Source organism: Triturus cristatus, chromosome 11 (genome assembly GCF_964204655.1).
Source record: "Triturus cristatus chromosome 11, aTriCri1.1, whole genome shotgun sequence".
NCBI lineage: Eukaryota > Metazoa > Chordata > Amphibia > Caudata > Salamandridae > Triturus > Triturus cristatus.
The window spans coordinates 379749775-379776530 of NC_140594.1; the positions used below are offsets into that span (position 1 = coordinate 379749775).

Genomic DNA, 26756 nt, shown 5'->3' on the forward strand with positions numbered 1-26756 from the left:
CAGTGGTAGCCACAGCCCAGGCACAGACAGACTTCCCTGTAGAAATTGGCAGAGCTGTGACAGTCACAGCTCAAACACAAACTGAGTGCCTTCCTGAAAAGGTTGGCAAGGCTGTAATGGTCTCAGCCCACACTCAGACTGATATAGGTGTAGTGAAGCCTGAAACTATGGATCACTCCACACAAACAGAGAGTAGTGGGGAGGAAGAAAAGTCTCCCTCTCCCCAGACATTAGGAAAGGGTCAGCCTCCTCAGGGATCTGACCTCACCTCTTGTGAAGGAACTGCCCCAGAGGTAGCCAGGCCTGGCCTGGCAGAGCCTCTGATGTCAGTGGCCCCTTCCAAGGTGGGACCCAGTCTGGTGCAGGTAGCCTGCCTCTCTCTACCCTGCCTCAGTCAGCCCAGGGCTGCAGAGGTCAGGGAGGCCAGTGGACCCCAAGAGGGCCCCTGTCCACAAGAACCCCCCCTTCAAAAGAATGAGGATTGCCTGGTTAGTTGCCCTAGCCAGGTGATGGGTAAAAACATTCCTGAGGGATCCCCTTCACAGGTAGTTAGGGACCTCCCCCAGAGGGATTCTGTTGGGCACAGGCAAACATGGGACCTTAGGGCCCCAAACCTGACCTGTCCCTCCAGTAAGCCCACAAAAGGGACCCAGCCTCCAGCTTTAGGTAGCCAGAGGCTGACCCTGAGAGCACAGTGCAACTCAGTTAGAGAAAGAAAGGCATCCATGGTGGAGGATGATTGGAGGAAGCTGAGGCCTCACTTTGGGGACACTCACTTCAGTACTCCATCTCAACACCAGCCTTTTACTTTGCAAAGACACACCAAAGGTAGAGATTCCCTATGGTGGAGACCCTATGATATCTTTAGGATGAGGGATTGCTTAGTGGACCATGAGACAGGGGGTAACCATGCCAGTGCTGGTTCTTCCTTATATGGCCACTCAGGCAATAGAGGCTTACCTTGTCAAGGCCAGCCTTATCTCCTTTCGTTTGGGGGGGGGTTGTGTAGGAAGGTGGATATCTGACTATGGTTACCCCCAACTTTTTGCCCAGTGTCTAGCTGGTTTTTCGACTTAGTTGGCCTGAGATCCTGCCATTCAGGGTCTCAGGCTGTCTGCTCTCTCTTTAAAATGGACTCCATGTACCCTAGGTACATAACCAATTGGTAAGGATCACCTTATTGGACCCTGTACAGTGTACCCTAGGTACCCAGGGCATAGGTGTACCCTAGGCCTCCCAGGGGCTGCAGCATGTATTATGCCACCCCTGGTCTGGCCTTCCAATCAGACACAACTGGCTGATCACTCAGCTGGGGCAAGGTCGTGTAATCACCCCTTGCTTAGATATAGTATATCTATATCTACCTTATATATAGACACATGTGTACCTATCAGTCACTCCTATGGCAGGCCTTAACAATCCTGGAGGCAGAGTGCTTGGTAACATGTGAGATGGTGCTCTAGCATGAGCTGAGCCTGTCTGCAGCTTTCGAAACCATGTCCTTATGGCTGTTCTATGATATAGCCTACCATATACTCTTAAAGTGCCTTATAATCTTAAACGGTTATGGTAACTATGGTTTGGCTTTATCAAAACATGTCGTGTAAGGTGTCTAACACTTTGGAATAATACCCCCATACCATTTCTGGTGATGAGGATATTATTCCCCCCTTCTAGAGGGAGAGACATGTTAAAATCCTACTTTGCTGTTTAACTCTAACCAAAGCCTCAGCATCACAAAATGGATGCTGCTGCCACAGACACAAGTCTGACCTCCTGCTGCTGGGAGTGATCCCAGCCAGGGAGGCCTGGACAATAGGTTTCCTGCTTGGGGAGGTGCTAGCACCTCCCCAGACAGCCTTTAGTGTATTGGGGCAGGGTGGGCTGAAAGGAATGAGACATGCCTGGGGCACACAAGGTGTTCCTTGCATAGTCCAGTTCAAACCGGCGCTGGGGCACTCCAGCCCCAGCTCTGGCGCGAAACTGGACAAAGGGAAGTGGGTGTAACCACCCCCTCCCAGGTCCCACCCATAAGGCGTGACCTAGCAGGTATCCCAGCCCCCCAGATTAGTATAAGAGTGGGAGTTGGGCCTCAAGACTTTAGATTATCCTGAACCTGCAAAACTGAACAGAAACTCTGGACCTTCGACATTCGACGAAAGAAGAAGACTGAAGAATCTCCCTTGTAGCCAAGGAGTGGCTACCCTGTGCAAACAGGCACCATCAAGTGACTGCCCTTTGCTTTGTGAAACGTTCGACGAGGAACCGACTGCAGAGCCCGACCAGAGCCTTGATTTCCAGACTTCTCCGACCCTCATCCACATCTGCAGCAGAGCTGAGATCCGTGGAGGCGACGAGCGACGTGGGACCGGCTACCTGGGAAAAGTGGCTAGTAACTTACAGCGCAGCTTCTGAGGTACCCTCGAAGTTGTGCACCGGGGATTGAGAAGCCCCAACCCCAAGCACCATCTGCACCGAAGACCAGCCCCCCACACTCCACGAGTCCTGCGTGGGGCCCTTCAGCATTTTCCTGCTTGCCGCGTCTGTCCGGTTGCTTGCCCGCTGGCTAGTGGCCTTTGTGACGACGCTCCCTGAAATCTTCTGCGCTGGTTTGGCTCCTCCAGACTGGCTCCCGCTTCTCTGCAAAGAAGAAGCACCCCAGACCTTCCTGGTCTGCACCAGAAGCAAGTCCCTTGTTCTTCGTGGGTTCCGCTTGCCAAGGCTTGGTGAGTCCTAGTCCAACTTCGACGCCGCCGACAGCAAGAGCCTTCGTGGGACAGCTCGCCTCCTGGTCCTGGTCGTCCTCGACGCTTCCTGGTCCTCCTGGCTGCAGCGACAAGCTTCACCTTCACCTGCAACTCTTCACGACATCGCCTGGTTCCTTCCTGGTTCCACGTGGTCACTGGCTAGTGACCTTGACTCTGTCCCCTCTGCTTGCAGGTTTCTTCTCTTCTTGATCCCAGCCTTGGGATCCACCGGACACTCTCTCCTGACTGCCTGTCAGCATCTTTCTTCAGGCATCCATAGGAGTCGACGACGAAAACGACGCATCTTCACCCCTATGCACCCGCAGCCTGTGGGCTAGGTAACTTGGGTACTCCGGTGCTCATCAGGATAGTGACTATCCTAGTGTCTAGTTTTCAAGTCCCAACTTCCTAGCTACTCCGGAAGTGTCCTAAATCTATCTATTTCTAAACTGTAACATTGCTATTGACTTTTACGCATTACGCGTGAGTGTTTCCACTCTGCACACGAATCCCGTGGGCCTCCCACTTCCTAACTAACGCTAGTGTAGTGTAGCCCCAGCGATTCCCTAGGCCTAGGCCTATTCTATTTCCGTGACAGTGGTTCTTATACCACTTATTTAGTATACGGTTTGCGTGGCCCCTAGGGCCTAACTGTATTACTTACCTGTGTGACTTACTGTATGCATTAATAAGACTGTGTTGTACTTACCTCTAAACTCATAAAGAGTGCTGAGGGTTTGCTTAGAATAAATACACTTTATTTTATATATATATCTGTTGTGGTGTCCTTTCATTTGGTATTCAAGGGATTATATATGGTATCACAGCTGGCTTCACATGCCATTCAGAGTTTAGCCTAAGACTGCTCTTGTCCATGCTACCACTAGGATAGCTGGTCTATAAGGTTGACTTTACAACCAATCACCATAAGGGTATTTGGACTGATATAAGGTGTACACTATAACTAGTGACATCATACATCAGGCCAACTTCTCACACGGAGCACCAGAACCAATCAAACACTCACACCCAGTCAACAGATCTGGGTTTGATCCATCACCGTTCTTTAGCCCACTCTGCCATCCCAGTTCAGACATGGCCATATGCAAATCAGTCTGACCCTGTGCCTCATGGGAACAGTCCAGCCCGAACTGCCAAGCCATGCCTTCCCTGGACCGGAAACAAGCTTCCTAGGACCGGTTTCTGGCATTTCAGCCGTCTTCAGCCAGGCTTGCTTGAATCCAGTGGCAAAGTGAGCAAGGGACTCACGTCTGAGCATACCCTACCAACTTATGGCGAACAAAGCGGTACAAAAGGGGGTGGTGATGGACAGAGCACCAGAACCAATCAAACACTCACACCCAGTCAACAGATCTGGGTTTGATCCATCACCGTTCTTTAGCCCACTCTGCCACCCCAGTTCAGACATGGCCATATGCAAATCAGTCTGACCCTGTGCCTCATGGGAACAGTCCAGCCCGAACTGCGAAGCCATGCCTTCCCTGGACCGGAAACAAGCTTCCTAGGACTGGTTTCTGGCATTTCAGTCGTCTTCAGCCAGGCTTGCTTGAATCCAGTGGCAAAGTGAGCAAGGGAATCACGTCTGAGCATACCCTGCCAACTTATGGCAAACAGAGTGGTACAAAAGGGGGTGGTGATGGTCGGAGCATCAGAACCAATCAAACACTCACACCCAGTCAATAGATCTGGGTTTGATCCATCACCGTTCTTTAGCCCACTCTGCCACCCCAGTTCAGACATGGCCATATGCAAATCAGTCTGACCCTGTGCCTCATGGGAACAGTCCAGCCCGAACTGCCAAGCCATGCCTTCCCTGGACCGGAAACAAGCTTCCTAGGACCGATTTCTGGCATTTCAGCCGTCTTCAGCCAGGCTTGCTTGAATCCAGTGGCAAAGTGAGCAAGGGACTCATGTCTGAGCATACCCTGCCAACTTATGGCGAACAAAGCGGTACAAAAGGGGGTGGTGATGGACGGAGCACCAGAACTAATCAAACACTCACACCCAGTCAACAGATCTGGGTTTGATCCATCACCGTTCTTTAGCCCACTCTGCCACCCCAGTTCAGACATGGCCATATGCAAATCAGTCTGACCCTGTGCCTCATGGGAACAGTCCAGCCCGAACTGCCAAGCCATGCCTTCCCTGGACCGGAAACAAGCTTCCTAGGACCGGTTTCTGGCATTTCAGTCGTCTTCAGCCAGGCTTGCTTGAATCCAATGGCAAAGTGAGCAAGGGAATCACGTCTGAGCATACCCTGCCAACTTATGGCAAACAAAGCGGTACAAAAGGGGGTGGTGATGGACGGAGTACTAGAACCAATCAAACACTCATACCCAGTCAACAGATCTGGGTTTGATCCATCACCGTTCTTTAGCCCACTCTGCCACCCCAGTTCAGACATGGCCATATGCAAATCAGTCTGACCCTGTGCCTCATGGGAACAGTCCAGCCCGAACTGCCAAGCCATGCCTTCCCTGGACCGGAAACAAGCTTCCTAGGACCGGTTTCTGGCATTTCAGCCGTCTTCAGCCAGGCTTGCTTGAATCCAGTGGCAAAGTGAGCAAGGGACTCACGTCTGAGCATACCCTGCCAACTTATGGCAAACAAAGCGGTACAAAAGGGGGTGGTGATGGACGGAGCACCAGAACCAATCAAACACTCACACCCAGTCAACAGATCTGGATTTGATCCATCACCGTTCTTTAGCCCACTCTGCCATCCCAGTTCAGACATGGCCATATGCAAATCAGTCTGACCCTGTGCCTCATGGGAACAGTCCAGCCCGAACTGCCAAGCCATGCCTTCCCTGGACCGGAAACAAGCTTCCTAGGACCGGTTTCTGGCATTTCAGCCGTCTTCAGCCAGGCTTGCTTGAATCCAGTGGCAAAGTGAGCAAGGGACTCACGTCTGAGCATACCCCTGCCAACTTATGGCGAACAAAGCGGTACAAAAGGGGGTGGTGATGGACAGAGCACCAGAACCAATCAAACACTCACACCCAGTCAACAGATCCGGGTTTGATCCATCACCGTTCTTTAGCCCACTCTGCCACCCCAGTTCAGACATGGCCATATGCAAATCAGTCTGACCCTGTGCCTCATGGGAACAGTCCAGCCCGAACTGCCAAGCCATGCCTTCCCTGGACCGGAAACAAGCTTCCTAGGACCGGTTTCTGGCATTTCAGCCGTCTTCAGCCAGGCTTGCTTGAATCCAGTGGCAAAGTGAGCAAGGGACTCACGTCTGGCCATACCCTGCCAACTTATGGCGAACAAAGCGGTACAAAAGGGGGTGGTGATGGACGGAGTACCAGAACCAATCAAACACTCCCACCCAGTCAACAGATCTGGGTTTGATCCATCACTGTTCTTTAGCCCACTCTGCCACCCCAGTTCAGACATGGCCATATGCAAATCAGTCTGACCCTGTGCCTCATGGGAACAGTCCAGCCCGAACTGCCAAGCCATGCCTTCCCTGGACCGGAAACAAGCTTCCTAGGACCGGTTTCTGGCATTTCAGCCGTCTTCAGCCAGGCTTGCTTGAATCCAGTGGCAAAGTGAGCAAGGGACTCATGTCTGAGCATACCCTGCCAACTTATGGCGAACAAAGCGGTACAAAAGGGGGTGGTGATGGACGGAGCACCAGAACCAATCAAACACTCACACCCAGTCAACAGATCTGGGTTTGATTCATCACCGTTCTTTAGCCCACTCTGCCACCCCAGTTCAGACATGGCCATATGCAAATCAGTCTGACCCTGTGCCTCATGGGAACAGTCCAGCCCGAACTGCCAAGCCATGCCTTCCCTGGACCGGAAACAAGCTTCCTAGGACCGGTTTCTGGCATTTCAGTCATCTTCAGCCAGGCTTGCTTGAATCCAGTGGTAAAGTGAGCAAGGGAATCACGTCTGAGCATACCCTGCCAACTTATGGCGAACAAAGCGGTACAAAAGGGGGTGGTGATGGACGGAGTACCAGAACCAATCAAACACTCACACCCAGTCAACAGATCTGGGTTTGATCCATCACCGTTCTTTAGCCCACTCTGCCACCCCAGTTCAGACATGGCCATATGCAAATCAGTCTGACCCTGTGCCTCATGGGAACAGTCCAGCCCGAACTGCCAGCCATGCCTTCACTGGACCGGAAACAAGCTTCCTAGGACCGGTGTCTGGCATTTCAGCCGTCTTCAGCCAGGCTTGCTTGAATCCAGTGGCAAAGTGAGCAAGGGACTCACGTCTGAGCATACCCTGCCAACTTATGGCGAACAAAGCGGTAAAAGAACGGTGATGGATCAAACCCAGATCTGTTGACTGGGTGTGAGTGTTTGATTGGTTCTGATGCTCCGTCCATCACCACCCCCTTTTGTACTGCATCACAAACAACCCCGGAATATAGGTTCCGAAGGCTGCAGAGGGGCTCTGCTCATGCAGGTGCACCCTCTCACATAAAACCCAGCACCCTGCCTTCAGTATCGATAAGGCCTGCTATAGGGGTAACTGATAGGTTTATATGTGCAGTGATATGGAGTAGATATAGTGAACCTATATCTAAGTAAGGGGTGCATGCACCACCTTACACAGGCTGCGGTGGCAGACCTGTGGTGTCATTTTGAATGGTCTCCCAGGGGTGGCATAATACATGCTGCAGCCCCTGAGAGGCCACTGGGGTACCTATGCCCTAAGTACATAGTATACCATATACTAGGGACTGATAAGGGTACCCCAGAATCCAATCTGGAGTGTACCTAAAGTACATGCAATCAATTTAGAGGAGAGAGCAGCTAGACTGGTGTCCTGGATAGCAGGATCCCAGTCAGACTAAGTCGAAAACAATGTCACATCAGCAAAAAGTGGGGGTAACTATAAGAAGCAGATCCTACTCTCTTACATAGACGACTGGCTGTTGAAGTCGTCCTCGCCCCAGGCAGTCATCTCCCATCTTCAGACTACGGCGGACCGCCTGCATTCAGTGGGGTTGTCTATAAAAATGCCGAAGTCACACGGACTCCTTCTCAGATGCTCCCTTTCATGTGAGCTGTTCTGGACACAGTGCATTTTCGGGCTTATCCTCCCAAAAAGCGAGTCCAGGATATTCAGGTTATGATTCCGATATTTCAGCTGTTGGGTCTTATGGCCTCCAGCATCCTGTTGGTAAAACACGCCAGGTGGCGTATGTGGGCTCTGCAGTGGGACTTGAAGTTCCAATGGGCAAAGCATCGGGGAAATCTCACCGACGTGGTTCAGAGCTCGGAAGGAACTGCGAAGGATCTGCAGTGGTGGTTAACAGACCGCAATTGGATCTGTGGCAGACCTCTCTCCTTTCCCTTCCCCAACTAGATTTCACAGTTGTGACGGATGCGTCACTTCTGGGATGGGGCAGCCACATGGGAGAGGCAGAGATCATGGGTCACTGGACTCTGGCGGAGACGGGTCTCCACATAAACTTGTTGGATCTCTGAGCGATTCGGTTGGCATTGAAAGCATTTCTTCCCTCTGTCAATAGGAAGCTGGTACAGGTGTTCACGGACAACACAACCGCCATGTGGTACTGCAACAAACAGGGTGGTGTGGGGTCGTGGACCCTTTGTCGAGAGGCCCTGTGTCTCTGGACATGGCTGGAATAGCAGGGCATTATAACCCTGATGGTTCAACACCTGGCAGGTTCTCTGAACGCCAGGGCGGACGATCTCAGCCGTCGATGCCTTCAGGATCACAAATGGCGTCTCCAGTCAGAGGTGGCGCAAGGTCTCTTTCAGCGGTGGGGAGAACCTTGGTTAGATTTGTTTGCCTCCAAAGAGAACGTGCAATGTCAGCAGTACTGCGAGCTGGAGTTTCCAAGGCGGCTATCGCTCGACGACGCGTTTCGTTGCGAGTGGAGCTGTTGTATGCCTTTCCACCCATACCACTCCTGCCCAGAGTTATGAAGAAGATCAGGAGCTCCGGGCCCAAGTCGTCCTTGTGGCACTGGACTGGGCAAGGAGAGTTTGGTATTCAGAGCTTCTGAGCATGAGTGTTGATCCTCCAATCAGGCTTCCCCTTCGGGAGGATCTTCTGTCGCAGCAGCAGGTGAGGGGTCTTCACCCGAACCTGTCAACTCTACCGCCTCCATGCGTGGAGATTGAGCAGTGACAGTTGATATTTTGACCTCCCTCCCGAAGTTTCTAATGTTATTGTGGCGGCCAGGGGGCCCTCCACTAAGACGGTATATGCCTGCCGTTGGCAGAAATTTGTTTTATATTGTACAGAGAGGTCTATTGACCCTCTTTCTGCCTCTTTTTCTACGGTCCGTTTATTCATTCTAATCCTTGCCCAGCAGTTCTTTGCTTTGCGAACTCTCGGGTTACCTTTCTGGTCTGTCTGCTTTTTTGCGGATGCCAGACCAGCCTTCTCTCTTTAAATCTCCTATTTTAAATAGATTTCTGAAAGGGTTGGTTCATTTATTTCCACCTACACCCTTTGTTATGCCACAATGGGACCTTAATTTGGTCCTCACTTACCTGATGTGTGCTCCTTTCGAGCCTTTGCACAATTGTCCCCTCCAGCTGTTGACCATCAAAACAGCCTTCTTAGTGGCGATTACATCTGCCCGGAGGGTGTGTAAATTGCAGGCATTATCCAGCTCGCCTCCTTAATCTTATGTCCTTTCCGGACATGGTGGTGCTTTGCACCAGGGCATCTTTTTTGCCAAAGGTTGTGACCCCATTCCATCTGGGTCAGTCCATTACTTTGCCCACCTTTTTCGCTCCCCCCACATCCCTCTAAGGAAGAGGAGCGTCTCCACCGTCTGGACCCAAAAAAAGCGGTGTCGTTCTACCTTGACCGTACAAAAGAGTTCCATGTGGACAACCAACTCTTTGTGGGGTATGTGGGAAGGAAAGGGCAGTGCAGAAAATTACCATTTCTCGCTGGGTTGTTCTCTGCATTAAAATCTCTTACGCCTTGGCAAAGAAGCAGCCCCCTGAGGGATTAAGGGCCCACTTCACCAGTTTGCTAAACATTAATGCCTTGATGGTCAAGTGTGCAGGGACGGGGATTTTGCCAGTTCAGTCCTGCAAGACCTTTTAGTCTAGTTCATGAGTCCGCAACCCACCGCCGGGATGATATGACTCGGGTATCTGATTCAAAGGTAAGGAATCTGCAGCTAGAAGTCTCTATCAGATGAACAAGTTACTTACATACGGTAATGCATTATCTGGTAGAGAATCTATCTAGCTGCAGATTCCTTACAGCACCACCTATGCGTCCCCGCTTTGCGGACTGATGTAGTAGGACTAGGGTTGTTTCCCATTTCAGGGCCCTAGTTTTTTGCACACGACTACTTCAGTTACTTCGTGGCTCTGCGCTTCTGACGTGGAAAATATGAACATTACTGACGTCCGCGCGCCTGGGCGGTGCCTAAATAGGCACTGCAACATCATAACCGATGCCGACGACGTCACGCGGAGCCGATTGAAGCCACCCGACGTCACGTGCAAGGGGTAGTGCTCTGCAAAAGTTTCCAGATCCAGCCTGATACCTGGTAAATTCAAAGGTAAGGAATCTGCAGCTAGATAGAGTCTCTACCAGATAATGCGTTACCAAAGGTAAGTAACTTGTTCGTTAATGTGCATTGCTTTTCTATGGGCAGACTCTTTTTTGTGAGTCCCTATTTTTCTATTAAAGAATTTGACATACACATATTTAGTTTCCTGATATACAGTTATGTGGAAACTCTGTAGTCTTGACAGAATTTCTGTAATAAGATATGCACCTATATAGCTATTACCACAGGCACTAGCACTTAAAAATCACATGGAGGTGTCAAACTTTTGATTGGAATAGGTGGTCTCTGTCTCCAGTAAATAACTGTGTTCCCCAGTGAAGGTTTTTGGTAATTAATTAACATACATATTCATGGCCATTAATTGTTCCAGCAGAGACCTTGATTATTATTTCCACCATGTTTGACCATGAATTCATAGTGTGCCCCAAGTATGAGCTTGCTGTCACCACCCAATTGCACCCTCCTCTATCAGATTGTCATTATCATTCTACTCTGTGTACTCTTGCAATCATTATTCACTCCTTTTGTGAGCCTGAGCTGCCCCAGGCTTGTGTTACTTTGTAGTCAATATTTGATTTGGGTATGAGGTTATTATAGTAGAATGGAATTTATGCGAACTTGTGGTCAACTTTTCTCCTTTTTTTGAAGTCATGGTAGGAAAGACTTAGCTGGAAAGATAAATGTTAAGGATGAACTGGGTAAAATCTGTATATGCAAGCTGTGCTGCAATTGCTCATAACAGAAAGGAAACTCTGCTGACAGACCTGGTCTTTCTCAGTATCTCCACAGCAGAAGAAGCCAGCAAGTTGTCCCTGTGCAGCTGCGGGTCAGACTCTGGCTGGGTTTAATGTCTGACCATCAACAAATTAACCAGCACTGCGAAGGCAAGATGTCTGTGTACGCTGAAACGGTGAGAAACTACTGTACCATTGCGCTTACTAGCCACATCCTTTCCAGGATATTGCAATATCTGACACAACTCAGAACACCAAAATCCCAGAACCACCAAACTATGCAGGTCTTTTATCGAGCCCATCAAGCGGACAAAGGGGTTAAAACTCTTCATTGTGAAGTACATGTAACATGACTGGTGTGAGTGAAGCATATTCACAAAGAGGGGTGATAACATGAGGGTGGAGACTGAGTATGTAAGAATGCATGTTTTATTCGTCTCACCTCAAACTGAAACCACCTGGATGCAGAAGTAATTCAGGATACCAACTGGAACTGTGTACTACATGCATAGAAGTTGAAAAAATATAGAACTTGGACATTGGTTTGGTATTTCATCACAATACATTTCCACCCGTAATGCTGTAAATATGACATGCAGGGACCTCATGGTTCCCCCGCAGCTGAGACGCCTTGGATATTGATATGAGACCTGGAAATATGCCTACCTTCTACTACTTCATGTGCACCTGTCTGGGTAAATACCGATGATATCGCTATTGATGTAAGTTGCTCTGGCTTCAATGTGTGATGTAAACCTTGCTAAATGCCAATAAACAGATTTTATAATAAAATACTGAGGTAAGACTTCTCCATAGAATCCCAAGACATAAATCGGCAGCTTCTGCCATCAGGAACCTCCACTGGCTTCCTATCAGACAGCGCATCACGTTCAAGTCACTCTGTATTTCCTACAAGGCTCTGGCCCCAACTTCTTCCAACAAAATGGTAAAGGGTACACCCCAAGTCGAACTCTATGTTCCACCACGGCCAAAAACATTGTCGTCTCCAAATGTAAACGCTCCACCTGGGGAGGCAGGAGCTTTTTATTTGGGAACATTGGCAACCTGGAATACCCTCCCACTTTACATCAAAAGCACACCTAATCTCATTACTTTCAGGAAGCTCTTAAAAACCTGTCTTCTTAGCACTTTCTAGGCCTGCACTCCCTCTGCACATCACTCTTCTGTATCAAAGCCAGCGCCAAGACACTCTAGGGTAATCGAGCGCTTTAGAAAATATACTAACATAACATAACTGTTCAGAGAACATAAAATCTACAAACGTTGAGTAATATGCATATTTCTGATACTGATGGAATATGTTCTAGTGCAAATTGTTAGACTATTTGCTATTACATGTCAAGTTCTTGCCGCTGAGAGACCCCCCTCCCATGGAGGCCTGTTAACGTTCCACCCACCTTCCCCAGGCGCCTGTCCATAAACAGTTAGCGAACCAAGACATAATGGGGTAGAACTTCAGATACCCAATCAAAACAACAACAGCCCCAGCAACATCCGGCTTGCGGTCTAGTGTCACCAAATTCTGTCCCCTGATCCGTCCCTTCCATCTCGATGCCCCTTATACAACTACTTTATTGGCATTGTCATATTCGCTTTGCACCCCACCTGGGCAGCTAGGCCCTCACCGCAGTACTGCCCACCTCGTTCCTGGGTTGGCCACTATCTGGCTGCTTTAGGGAAGTGCCCACCCCGCGCCCGTGACAAATCCCCGCACGCTCCCCGTCTAGTCTCACCATGGCCTGCAATAGTGCCTCCCACTGATCTGCTATAGGCATCTTCCTGAGGCCCAGTGTTTCTTCCCTTGAAAGATCCGTGCCCTCCGCTTTGGCCCACACTAGGAATGAGCCCCGCCATGCCCGCGCATGAGGTGGGTCAGCTGCTTTGCATTGCTTAGTGAGCAGCCGCTTCGCCACCACCAACCCTAGGTCAATAAACCGAGAGGCGGTCTTCGTGGAGGAAGTTCTGCGGAAGAGGCGCAGCAGGTAGGCATGCCATTCGAACGGGATGTTGTGACCTGTGCATGTGCGGAGTGCCTCGTGCACCACCTGCCAGTACGAGCACAATGCGGGGCAGCTCCATAACATGTGAACCAGCCCGACATCGAGCTCTGCACAGCGAGGGCAACCCGCGTCCGCACGATGAAAGTATCTGTTGATGGATTCGGGCGTAAGGTACGCTCTATGCAGAATAAAAAATTGTATTTGGCTGTAGCGCATGTTCCGGGGGATCTTCGTCGGGCCCTGCAGCACTCTGTCCCATTCTTTATTAGCCATAGGTCGGGCCAGATCCGCCTCCCACTTACGACGCAGCGGAGTCAGGCTAATCGCTGCATGCGTGCGCAGGGAGGCCGCAAACCATCGGACCAGGTGCCTCCCTCGTCCCATCACATGGAGGTATTGCATCATGAGATGTTGTTCTGGTTCCTCCCGGAGATCTCCCCATCGGCTCGCGAGCGTCGCCACCAGAGACCGGTGGCGAAGGAAGTGGCCAGGCAATAGCCCTGTCTCCTCCGCTAGAGAGGCGAACGGGAGGAGAACACCGTCCCGATAAAGGTCCTCCATCGTTTGTATATCTGCCGCGGTCCAGTCCGCCAGCTCCGAGGCGCTAAGCACCCCCTGACCACTAGGGGAGCCCTCAATCGGCATGGCCGGGGCATAAGGGGTCCGGGCCCGAGTGAGGTAGAGAGCACAACGGTAGCACTTGTAGGCCACCACCACAAGGAGGGGCACAGGTCTCGCTACTTTCGCGGCCGGGGGGAATAGGTTGAGGAGATCAGCTAGGAGGAGGGGGGGTGCCTCAGTCGCCATATCGTCCTGCCCTCTATCCGCCAACCACCGGGCTATCCATTGCACCTGCGCAGCTAGGTAATAATGCTCAAAACACGGCATCGCAAGGCCTCCCTGGTCAGTGGGGAGGTACAGCTTGGGCAGTGCGACTCTGTGACGGGCATTACCCCATATAAAGTCCCGAAGGGACCGTGCAAGGGCTGTAAAAAAAGAGGCCGGGATATAGATGGGTAAATTAGCGAAGTAGTACAGGAGCCGGGGTAGAATCACCATTTTGACCAAGGCAATTTGCCCCGTGACCGCCAGGGGGAGGGTGCCCCAGACCCGCATCTGAGTCCTGACCGCTGTCACAGCTCTGCTCAAATTGCCCTCCACGAGGTCTGCCGGCTGCCGATATATCTGGATACCCAGATAACGGAAGGTGTCCGGCTGCCATTTGACCTGCATGCCCCCGAGATGGTAGGTCGGGTCCTGGGTGTCGGCTCGGAACGCGTAGAGGCAGAACTTAGCAGCATTCACCCTGAGGCCTGAAAGAGCGGCAAAGTCGAGCAGAATGCGCTCCAGTTCGACCGGTATGTGTGCCACGTCCCTAACGAAGACCAGTAGGTCGTCTGCATAAAGCGATACCTGGTGCGTCACATCCCCCAGTGGGATTCCATCAGCCAGCACCTTGCGAAGCATGGCGGCAAGGGGCTCTATTGCCAGCGCGAACAGGAGGGGTGAGAGCGGGACACCTGCCTGGTGCCACGACAGATCGGAATGGCGTCAGAGATATATGGCCCAGTTCTTACCCTCACCGTGGGGTCCTTGTACAAAAGGGCCGCCATTTGGAGAAGCCCAAGGCCTAGCCCATAGTGCGACATCACCACTACTAGGTACCCCCACTCTAGGCAATCAAAGGCCTTCTCAAGATCTAGAACCAGACCGCCCGCTCTAGGCCATTGCTGCACACTGTTGTGGGCCACCCGGAAAAAACGCCGCAGATTAAGAGAGGTGCTACGCTTGGGTACAAAACGTTTTGGTCCCCGTGTACCAGCACCGACACCGTTGGGGTCAGCCCCTCTGCCAGCACTTTCGCCAAAATTTTATAATCTGCATTAAGTAGAGCGAGGGGGCGATATGACCCCAGATTGGTGGGATCCCGTCCAGGCTTGAGCAGACACACCAAGTAGGCTTCTCGCATGGAGGCAGGCAAGGTGCACTCCTCAAGGGCCGTGATATAAAGAGCATGCAACCTGGGCACAAGTGACTCCCGATAGGCCTTGTAGTATTCTGCTAGGAGCCCGTCCGGCCCCGGCGCCCTCCCAGAAGCCAAAGAGGTCACCGCATCTCCGATCTCCTCCTCGGTGAGGGGGCTCTCGAGCAATTCCTGATGTTCCTCTGGAACCGTGAGCAGACAGGCAGCCTCCAGAAACCTATCCAGGTCCTGTGCCTGCCAGCGCCACGTCGAACGATATAGGGCTGCATAATGTTCCGTCATTACTTGATGGATCTCCCACTGTGTGTGCACGAGCGACCCGTCGGGCCTACTAATTGCGTCTATCGGCGTGTTAGTGGCCTCCCGTCTGAGCAGCCAGGCCAGCAACCGTCCCGCCCTGTCGGACGTGGCGTGAACGCGAGCTGAATGAGCAGCATAATTATGGCAGCGCAAGCGCTCCAGCAGTTCAGTATGGCGTGCCTGAAGCCGCGTCAGCCGGACCGAGTCACGACCCCCACCATCGCCATGAAGTTCGCACGAGCGAAGGCGCGACTCCAGGCCAGTGAGCGACAGCGCGAGCCGCTTACGGATATTCCACGTCGCACCCAGACAGTGTCCCCTGATAGTGGATTTATGAGCGTCCCACTCTAATAGTTCGTTACTCGCCGTTCCCTCGTTTAGGTCAAAGAATTGCTCGATCGCTGTGCCTAGGGAGGCGCAAAATTCAGCGTCATCCAAAGCCGCCGGCTGGAGTCGCCACGTGGGGACAGGGGGCCGACCAGGGTCCCATGTGAGACGCATCCTAAGAGGGTTGTGGTCGGAATGGGTCCGACGCAGATATTCTGCCTGGTCCAACAGGGGAGTCAAAGAGTGGGAACCCACCACTCTGTTGATACGAACGTGGAGGTCATGTACCGCCGAATAATACGAGTAGATGCGATCGTCGGGATGCAGGGTGCGCCACAGATCATATAATGCCCAACGCGACAACCAGTTGGTGAGGGTCCGCGCATTAGAGACCGCCTGCGTGTTGCGGAGGGGCGGAAAGGACCTATCCAGGCGTGTGTCAAGGACAGAGTTAAAGTCCCCACCCAGTAGCCAGAGAAGACCCGCATATGGCGCCAGCACTGTGGACAAGTGGGCCAAAAACGACGGTTGTTCGACATTCGGGGCGTATATGGAACCTAGGTCCAGGGCCCGCTCTGCTCCTCCCGCCGGTTCAGACTCAACGCGGCTCAGCTTGGGGCTGCAGGTTATCTCCGGCTCCGAGTTCCTCCGTAAGGCTGCGGGAGGTCTACGGCCCGCGGCCGGCGGCGTCAGCGGTGAACACCCGCGCCGCAGGCAGGAGAATTCACAGGATTATGGCACCAGATGGTAGGAGCTTCACGCTCTGGCGTCCATCTTGTCAGCGCGCCACCTAGCGCCCCCCAGTCTTACCTCAGTATTTTGTAATATTTGCAAACTGTTGAGGGTGTAATTGTGTGCAGAGAGTAATAGCCCATTGCAATAGTCCAGTTTAGTCATTATCAGAGAGGCTATAAGAGTTTTCTGAAAATGGATTGGAATAAACAGAGAATCTTTTTTTAGTATTTTCAAGGTAAAAACAGTGGAAGAGAGAGCGCTGACATGATTGGAATAGTGTAATTTGGTTGTCAGTCAAAATTCCCAGGTTCCGAGTATTAATGACAGGAGTTGGGAGTGAGCCCATCTCTGCAGGCCAGCAGGACGGAGTCCAGAAAGAGCTTTGTTCTCTGAAGAGCGTCACCTCTGTTTTCCCTGCATTCAATGTAAGAGAGTGTCTGCTCATCCAAGTGATGACTGACTTCATGCAGTCGCAGAATAAGGAGGCTATACCTGAATCATCCTTGCTCAGTGGATGACGATTTGGGTGTCATCGGCATAGGATGTCAAAACTTGTTATTACCCCTGCTAAAGGTGTAATATATATATATATGTTAAATGAGGTTGGGCTGAGTGCGGACCCCTGAGGGACCCTGCATAGGAAAGAGAAAGGATGAGAAGTGAATTCATCCAACTTGAAGGATTGTTCCCTGTCCGACAGAAGTGACTTTCGTAGATCTCTGACAGTGTACTTTTTTAAACCACCCTTGCTTTCTATTTGTCTAGAACACAATAGAGATCCACTTTCCTGGCCCCAATCTGATTCCAGTGCATTCCATCCTCTATTTAGACATACCCCATTCCATTCTTAACAACCTTCTCATTTGAATAAAGCACAACATGCCTCATGTATTTTCATCCTTCCTTCATTCTAGTAACATTTCCCATCCTCTGGTGAGTGTGACCTTTGTATTCCTGTCTCTGATTCTCCTTCTGATCTCCAGGATCAAGGTGTCACCACGTTCTCAAAATTCATGCTGTAGGGACTTACCTTACTGCATGCACTTCACATTCTCTTTAGTTTAAAATAAGACTCACCTTTCTGAAAAAACTTTCAGTCGCCCAAGAGGACAAAATTGTTTTTGATGGACACTCCTAACCACAGATTCTTCATGTTGTAAATGCCTCCATGTGCCTGAATAAATCCTGAGATTTTTCATAGCATTGCTCCCATAGCTGATAGCTGGTGTTGTGTGGCTCCATGCTGGCCGGCTTCGTCCTTCCCTGGAAGTGACATTGGAACCGCAAATAAGTGTCACCTCTGCCTACTGAAATCAGTTCCTTTTTTCTGTGCCTTTCGTCCCAGATCCTGTGTCACAACTTTCACAACATGCCTCACATATTTTTCTAGTCTGATTTGTCTTCCTCTGGTGATTGTAACCTTTGTGCTTTATGTTCCTGTATTTGATTCTCCTTCTGACCTCCAGGATCAGGATATCACCACCTTCTCGACATTCATCCTCACTCACCTTTTGTCATGTGGCTATGTTAGGCCCGGGATTATATACGGCCATTTTGCATGCACACATTTCTCAAGTTAACTTCTTTTCTACATGATGACTTTGGACACACATTTGCTTCCATGACAGTGCAGGATTAGTTTCTCTGAATCCACATTCTTACAAATGCCACTTTGTAAGTTCACTTTCACAACACCATAAGCATTTAGTAAAAGGCATTAACATACATTGTGCAAATGTTGTTATTTCATCCATGCGGCAACATGGCTATCACAAGAGAATAAATAATGACCTTGGCTGAAACCTCAACATGGAAGCATGGATACTGTTGTTAAAAATACACACGTATTTCTGTGTTCAAATCAGAGGAGTACTCAGCTGTCATTGCAAGGTCATCACTGCCATCGGAGACCTAGCCCAGCTGATTCCTGTTTACCCTCTTCAAGGAGGGATGTCCAACTTGTGACCAAGATGGGGACCTGCACACACTGACCTTCAGGTAACAGGGAGTTAGTACATCCAGTAAAGGATTCTCGGCAGAACACCTCCCTATGCAACTAGTTTAGGGAGCCCATATAAGGAGTACACAATACACCGTACTTATATGCCAGCATATGTATGCTGCTTTAGCACAATGGTGGAATTGTTAATTTTTTTCACTGTCCTCATATTACTAATCACATTTATTTGCTTCTATCCATTAATCATTGCAGTGCATATATTCTATACAAGAATCACAAAGGTGCAATAAATATTGAAACACCCTTTTGTGTATTCTTAGGTATCTTACTGAGTATGCACGAGGGACTGAGCGAAAACGTTCTAGATCTGTTACCACGATTTCCTTGGGAAGTCAGGGTTGTCATGTTCTGAGGTTGCTCAGACCACTGGTCATCCTTCTAGGTTTAGGGGTACTGGTGGGGGCACTGTGAGCTAGTAGGACTATCGGGCAACATATTCTGAAGGGGTATCTGGAATCCGTCTAGAACCATCCCAGCGTTCTTGTTGTTTAACCAAATATACAGTTCCTATTGAGAAAGTAGAAACCGTACAACACTTACTGCATGCACTTCACACTCTCATTTGTTTAAAAAGACTCACCCTTCTGAACAAACGTTCAGCCTGCCAAGAGTACAGAATTGTTTCTGATGAATACTTCTAACAACAGATTCTTCACATTGTGAATACGCCCATGTGCAGAATAAATCATGAGATTTTTCATAGCATTGCTCCCAAAGTTGGTAGGTGGCATTGTAGGTGGCGTCGTGTGGCTCCAAACCAGCCGACTTCGTCCTGCCCTGGAAGTAACATTGAAGCTGCAAATACACGCCACCTTGGCGTACTGAAATCAGTCCCTTTTTTAATGTGCCTTCGGATGCAGGTTCTAAGTTCACTTCCAACACTTTTTCTCGTCCTTTGGCAAATTTGCTTGACAAAATCTTTTTTCCTCAGTGTGTTAGGAAAATTCCCCACCAAACACAACAGACTTTAAATCTTGCACTGACTGTCACAAACAGATGTCTGTGACAGAAATAATGAGGTATATCTGTGGTGTCTAGGGTGACTCTGCGCCTTGCATTGGCTGGGCCCGGGTGAATCGAAAGGCCATCCATGTCCGCAAAGCCAAACTCTACATTGCAAAACCCTGATGAAAAAGCGTGTACGGGGTGTTTCTGAGCATTCAACCCTGTTATGGCTCGTGAGGCTGTTAAGCAAAATAGTTCTTTGCACTCCAAGGGGCAGATTTATGTTTCGTGGCGCATCCCTGCAAATCAGCAGGGATGCGCCAGGAAAGATGCGTCATGCAAGTTTACCCTTGCGCCACCACAGATGCGCCGCATTTACAATGCAGCGCATCGTGGCGCAAGGATAAACAGATGCGTGACGCATCTGATGGCATAAGGGCGGCGCATTACTGGAGTCGTGTCGCAAGCACGACGCAACTCCAGCAATGCTCAGATGCTGCCCATACCTAACATGCTGCGTCATGCCTTACGCCTGCTTCAAGAAGGCGCAGGGTTTTGACGCAGCAGCGTCGGAAAAGTGACTCAGTGAAATCTTGTAGATTTCACTGCGTCACTTTTCCGAGGTTTTTTCCGACGGAACGCCCACCCTGCATGCATTAAACCTGACGCAGGTTTAATGTAGCGCAGGGCTTTACAACGTGACACATCGACACATCTCCCTAGATGCGTCACGTTGTAAATAAGGCGTAACATGGCGCATGGTTTATGCCGCCGCTGCGTCACAGAAGTGACGCAACGGCGGCGTAAATGTCTCGCAAGGGGCTTGTAAATCTGCCCCAAGTCTTTAGGTGAGTCCACATGAAAGATAAAACATAAAAAGACAAAGCAGGTTTTTCCCACACCCTGCCACTCTCAGCCAGAGAAGTTGTGGGGATGTCAAGGTGCCTCTTGGTCTCCCACTAAGGAACTTATTCCCTATCTGGTCTGGGTGCACCCTGATTCTCCGGGTCTATTGATGATGGCGTGACAAATAGAGGCTTTCAAGGAAGCCATGTGGCAGATTTCCGGCACCCTTCATGCTCCATCTGGCACACTTTGTGACCCCAAGGATCTAAGAATGGCTCTAGTTGGATTACATTGCTGTTTGAACGCACTGTAGGGATCCATCCTAACTCCAGGACCAACGCTCAACCCTGCTCCGACCACATTCATGGTGGCCTGGACAGTGATGCTGCTGGACCCGATTGTTTTCTCCCACTTTGAACGTAACTGAACCCGATTTCAACCAAAGTTGCATCCTCGAAAACTTTTGACCAACTAGTCCAACCTCATTCTGATAGGATGCTATCTGATAGCGACTCATAGCTGCAGATTTCTTACATTTGAATTTCCCAGGTGTCAGGCTGGATCTGGAAACTTTTGCTGAGCAATACCCCTTGTGGGCGATGTTGGGTGGCTCCATCCGGCTCAGCGTGATGTCATCGGCGTAGTTAGCATCGGTTATGACGTTGTGGTGCCTATATAGACGCCACCGAGACACGCGGACGTCAATTCTTTTCTTTCTGTACCAGTTAAGCACTGATCCGGGAAGAGCTACCCCTCTGTCACTTTTTGGCAGGCTTTTTGTCAACTTTTGTCGAATATTTTTGGATTCCGACTTCATGTGTGAGGGATATCTTTGAAGAAGACAGGTTTCAAGCCGGGCGAGACTTGTTCCACCATTATGTCAGTCATCGATCCCCATTGCACATGTCTGTGGTGACTCGGGCGCGACCATGATACGAAGTAATGCTCGGACTGTCAGGCGATGGCTTTGAAGACCTTGAGGGAGCGGGCAATGAAGTTACTTGCGGCCCGGCAGTTAACACCGTCAAGCGAGACTCCGAGGAGGTCACGGTCCCGATCGAAGAAGAGGAGGTCGCGGGACTGCTCACAGAACACTAAGTCTACTTCCTCCTATTCGAGGTACTCGGGACCTTCAGCGAAGAGTCACAAGAAGAAGTCCAAGTGAACTTCGTCTTCACCTCAACCGACATCTGTCATCGAGAAAGGTAAGAAGTAGCGACGCTCTCGGCCCGGTTCCGTGGAGCGGGAGCCAGAGTCAACTTTGTGTCTCCTCCCCCCTCCCCCCCCCCTTTCCGTGAGCAAGAGCAACTCCTGCTCAGATTAAAGAGTTTTATGAGGCAGAACGACCCCTCTGGAGAACCTTCGGGCCCTGCGGGGTCGGAAGGGGCCCCATTGGGTTTGAGTCTGTCGGCTCCGGCCACAACGCAGGTTGGGCCCCAGGGATACAATGCCAGATTCGGTTTGATGCCGGTCCTGCCAACACAACCTTCCCCGACATCGAATCCGAAGTCGCTGCCTATGATGTCACTGATGCCCGTCGGTGGTGCAAGCCCCATCCTCATCCCTGATGACACAGAGCAGGATTGACGTCGACAGAACCCAGAGGTTCTATGTTGTCACCTGTATGTTGACTAAGTACAGGCACTTGTCAATCTGAGGACGCGTTGACGCATGTTGCGAGGAGGAGGGGACGGTCGCTCTGCTGCTGCTGTCGTAGCGGACGTGGGTTTAGTGTGAGAGCCGGAACCGGGAGAATTTAGGGTTTCCGTATGCCGTGCCGGATTATCCTTCTGTACCTCAAGAAATAGAAAGAAGTAGAAAGTAGCCGAGCTCCGGTCACGTGTCTCTACTGTGAGAGCCGGAACCTGGAGTAACCAGACTTCCGTGTTAAAGAATTGTGAAGAAGTTATAAGAAAGTAGTTCCCTTGCGGAGGTGTAGGGACTTACGCGCCTAATCACGCCTGAACGTGGTAAATACTGCAAAATCGACCACTATTCGATACAGTTGACCAGAAACACTAAGGACCATTTGAAAGGTGTCCTGACTTTACCCCAGTCCTGATGAGGCCCAAGATATGTTGGGCTGAGACGCTTCGACCTTTTGAATTGGAGAAGCCCCATACAAATTGAAACAATATAAATAAGTGGGGGAGTACTATTAATTAGAAGAGAGCCTGTGAATTTTTGTCCCATGATGTACTTTTCTTTGATCATAAAGGGTGATCTCTCAAAAATAGACTGCTATAATACATAGAATTAGCATCTGTATTAATAAGTAGGGTAATAAGGGGTTTAAGGATATTCTTCACCTGCTATAGTATTCGTACAAAGTGTGGTGTATATATTTTGTTGTTGTACATAAGAATTTTTTTATCGTTTGTGTCTATATAATTTTTGTATATATTGTGTGTGTCATTGAAACAACACTTTTTTTTTCAAAGATCTGTTTATTAACATTTTATCACTTAGTACAAAGTAATCCAGCAGAGTGCATTTCCAAATAGGTTGGGACAGCTAAGCAGAGTACAGGTCCCCACAAGGATAACATGCAATCATAGAGACATACTCCCCATTGCATCTCATGAATCCTAAAGGAGTAAGACAGTCTCTCCAAGAGCAAGAATAGGGAGTAAGCTTATATGGTCCCTGAACATATTCTTCATCTGTTGCACGTTGGTAATACTAGTAATCTGACCCCTCCAACCGTGGAAGGGTCGTTCAATGGAAATACAACGTAACCGGATCCCTTAGAAATCTTAGAAATCAAAAGAACCCTCCCCCCCAGTCCCTCCGCCCCACCAACCCTGGTGGAGGCTATTCGACTACAATTAGGTTGCTATCCTAGGGGTTCCAGGTAGGTTAGAATTGAAACAAGTGCATGGCTCTGATCGAGGCAGGGCAGACAGCTGATGGAAGATCCTTTGTGAGGAAGGCTACTAGCGGGCCCTCATCGATATTCGAAGTTCTTATAATCGTCTCTGCATATATCAGCCATCCGTTCAAGGCTTAGTAATTTCCAAAGTCTGGAGTGCCACAGTGAGATGGTGGGGGCCTCCTTTTGCTTCCAGGCGGCCGCTACAGCTACTTTTGTGGCCCCTAAACAGGTCCACATAAGGGCCTTGTCTTCCTTGGTTTGGTGTTTAAGGGAAGGGTCACGGAGACCAAGAAGTGCGCATTCCATAGAGGTTGGAATAGGATATCCCAGCATATCTTTAATTTGCACTAGGATTTCTGTCCAAAGGGTCGTATCACTTGGCAGTCCCACCAAATATGTTGAAAATCGCCTAATAGGCCGCAACCCCTCCAACACAAGGCAGACGAAGCGGGGAAGATCTAGTTGATCTTGGCGGGGTAGAGATACCAGTCCATCATTACTTTGAGGTGGGCCTCCCGTAGCTCTATAGAATGATTAAATTTGGGGATATCCGACCAGAGACCCGCCCACTCGTCATCGTGAAAGTCCCGTTGTGATAGACCCTCCCACATGGACATGTAGCCATGGCCAGCGGCTCAATACTGAAAGCGAACCGGAGGGGCGACAGGGGCACCCCTGACGGGTGCCCCTAGTCAGGGAGAAGGGGGTCGACATTACCCCATTGACCTGTACCCTCGAGTGGGGCTGGACATAGTTAGCCCTTATCATAGTGATAAATGTATCTGCGAACCCAAAGGATTGAAGCGTAGTAAAGAGAAACGCCCAATCCACCCTGTCAAATGCCTTCTCGGCATCTAATCCCATCAGTACTGCTGGGATGTGCTTCTTGGTAGCTTTACGATTAGATGGACAATACGTCTGGTGTTTTCATGAGTCTGGCAGCCTTTGATAAAGCCAGACTGGTCAGGGTGGATGAAAGTTGCCATGAAGTCATTCAATGTGGTCGCGAGGATAGCCGAGTATAGCTTTGCATCCAAATTGAGAAGGACAATGGGGCGGTACGAAGTGCATAGCTGTGGGTCCTTCCCCGGTTTCGGAATCACCGTAATCACAGCGTCCGCCATAGAGGGAGTGACCGATCCTGCCTCAGCCATGGCGTTAAAAAGGCGGGTAAGATGGTGAATGAGGTCAGGCGCAAAGATTTTATAGAACTGGGCTGTGTAACCGTCGGGCCTGGGGCTTTTTGTGGTTTGAGGGATTTAAACTTTTTTTTTTTTTTTTTTTTTTTATAAATCTTTTTATTAAACAGACTTAACATCAGGTACAGTGCCGCAAAGGTCAGGAAGGAGGTTACAGAGGATTCAAATATACGTATAGGTACAATAGGATGGGTCAGTGGAAATCACGGGGAGGGGGAATCATCGCTGTTCAGGTCACGGGGAGGAGTACAAATTCCGCCACGGTAAGTATTCCAGGGAGCCCACATCTTAGACCATTTCCGGGGGCAGCCCCGGGCCATATACACAGTCTTTTCTCTTAGCATACACCAATCCAGGTCTTTTTCCCAATCTTTAATCGTGGGTGCATGTGAGGCCCCCCAGAGCTGTGCTATATTCCTCTTGGCGATCATGCAGCCGAGTGTAACCCATTGCGTGGCATGCGTGTTACGGTTGGTTCCCAGATGTTGAGGAGGCATCTGGGTGCTTCTGGCTTGATTTCGACCTGCAATGTTTCGCTCATGACTATGTGGATTTTACGCCAGTATTCCTGGATTAGTTCACAATGCCAAATAATGTGCATAAATGTGCCCATCTGATTACACCCTCGTCTACAAGACCCGTCTGTCAGTCCACCCATGTGTACCAGTTGGGGACCCGTTATATAAATCCTGTGCAGGATCTTTAGTTGCACTAGGCGAAGCCGTGCCGGGATCGCAACGGTCTTGGGGGAAGAGAGCGCCGTCTGCCAGCCTTCGTCATCTAGTTCGACTCCATCTCCAGTCCATTTCTCACGTAGTGACAATAAAGGGTCGTCCATGTTATTGATGAGCTTGCGATAGGTGAGAGGAATAGCCTTTTCGGGTAGGTGACCATCCAATAGTCTGTCCTCTAGAGGGGAGCTATCTGGTAGAGGGTAGTTAAAGGACACTGTTGTCTGTAGTGCGTGATGGATTTGGAGGTACCGAAACCGCTCCGTCTCCGTGAGGGAGTATTGACTTTGGAGAGTGTCAAAAGACTTCACGCCCTCAATGCTCCACAGGTCCCTAATGTGGGAGATACCAATCAGGTCCCACTTGTCGAAACCCTTGGAGTGACCCAGGTCTCCTAGCTTTTGCGAATCCCATAGGGTTGTGGCGAGAGTCAATCTATTGCTCCAACCGAGTGATTTGGTGGCGGCATGCCAGATTTTGACTGTGTGATTGGTAGGACCAGTAAGTGGGTATCTGTCTGGTTTGGAGTAAAGTGCGCGGGTGAAGGTCCCATTCGGAAGGAGCCATCGGTCCATATTGAATCCTGGGTCGTCAGGGCGGTTATAGATGCAATGATTAATTGCCGTAAGATGTGCTGCCCAATAATATTTTTTAATGTCGGGTAGCCCGATACCACCGTCATACCAGCTGCGAGTTAATTTTTGTAGGGCAATACGCGGTCTTCCACCCCATAGAAGGTCTCGCTGGAGCCCTTCAATCTCTTTAAAATATGAGTTCGGGACAGGATCGGCCGAGTTTTGTAGAGCATATAGGAAACGGGGTAGAGACATCATTTTAAAAAGGGCCGCCTTGCCCAATAGTGAGAGCGGGAGCATCTTCCAATTAATGATATCCCTTTTGAGTCTCTGCAGGAAGGGGGACAAGGTTGCGGGCATATCTGACCGAGGGGTCAAGAGAAATAAATACGCCTAGGTATTTGAAGCCCTCCGAAACTATAGATATGGGACAGTTCCGGGGTAACGGAGGGGGACCCCCACAGAGGACATATAGGTGAGATTTTTGCCAATTAACACGAAATCCGGAATATCTGTCGAAGGTGTCTAGGATGTCAAACACGGCAATAAGGGATCTCTTAGGGGATGTGAGATACAAAAAAATATATTCCGCATATAGGGAGATGCGGTCTTCCCATTCTGCCGACCATCGCATCCCTCGAATCATTACATCCTTACGGATCCATGCTGCAAGGGGTTCGAGGGCCAAAGCGAATAGTAAGGGAGAGAGAGGACATCCCTGGCGGGTCCCTCGGCTGAGCGTAAATGTCTCAGATTTTTTATTGTTTACGACTACCTGAGCCATAGGTATGTTGTATAGTAGGCGCACCCATTGACCAAAGACCGGTTCGAATCCCAGTTTTGCAAGTACTGCAAAAAGATAGGACCATTCAAGTGTATCGAATGCCATAGTTGCGTCTAAGGAGACTATGACTGCGTCTTCCCGTAATGTCGAGGCCCTTCCCATCACACCGTGCAATCTGCGCAGATTCAGAGCAGTGTTCCTTCGTGGCATAAACCCTGATTGATCAGGATGCACTAAATCCCCTATTACCTTGATTAGTCTATTAGCTAGTACTTTAGCTAGGATTTTGGGTTCTGCATTCAGCAATGAAATGGGGCGGTAGGAGGCACAGTCTGTTTTGGGTTTCCCGTCTTTATGAATTCTCTGGT

General features: G+C 50.0%; 1 protein-coding gene across 1 annotated transcript in view; it reads left to right on the plus strand.

The window, feature by feature from the left end:
* Nucleotides 1-26756, plus strand: part of LOC146784224 (myoferlin-like) — a 3625175-nt gene that overhangs the window by 291962 nt on the left and 3306457 nt on the right. Inside the window, exon 2 of the mRNA XM_085634512.1 lies at nt 11091-11222. Within this exon, the coding sequence (XP_085490638.1) occupies nt 11091-11222 (132 nt within the window). The remainder of the gene's footprint in view (nt 1-11090; nt 11223-26756) is intronic.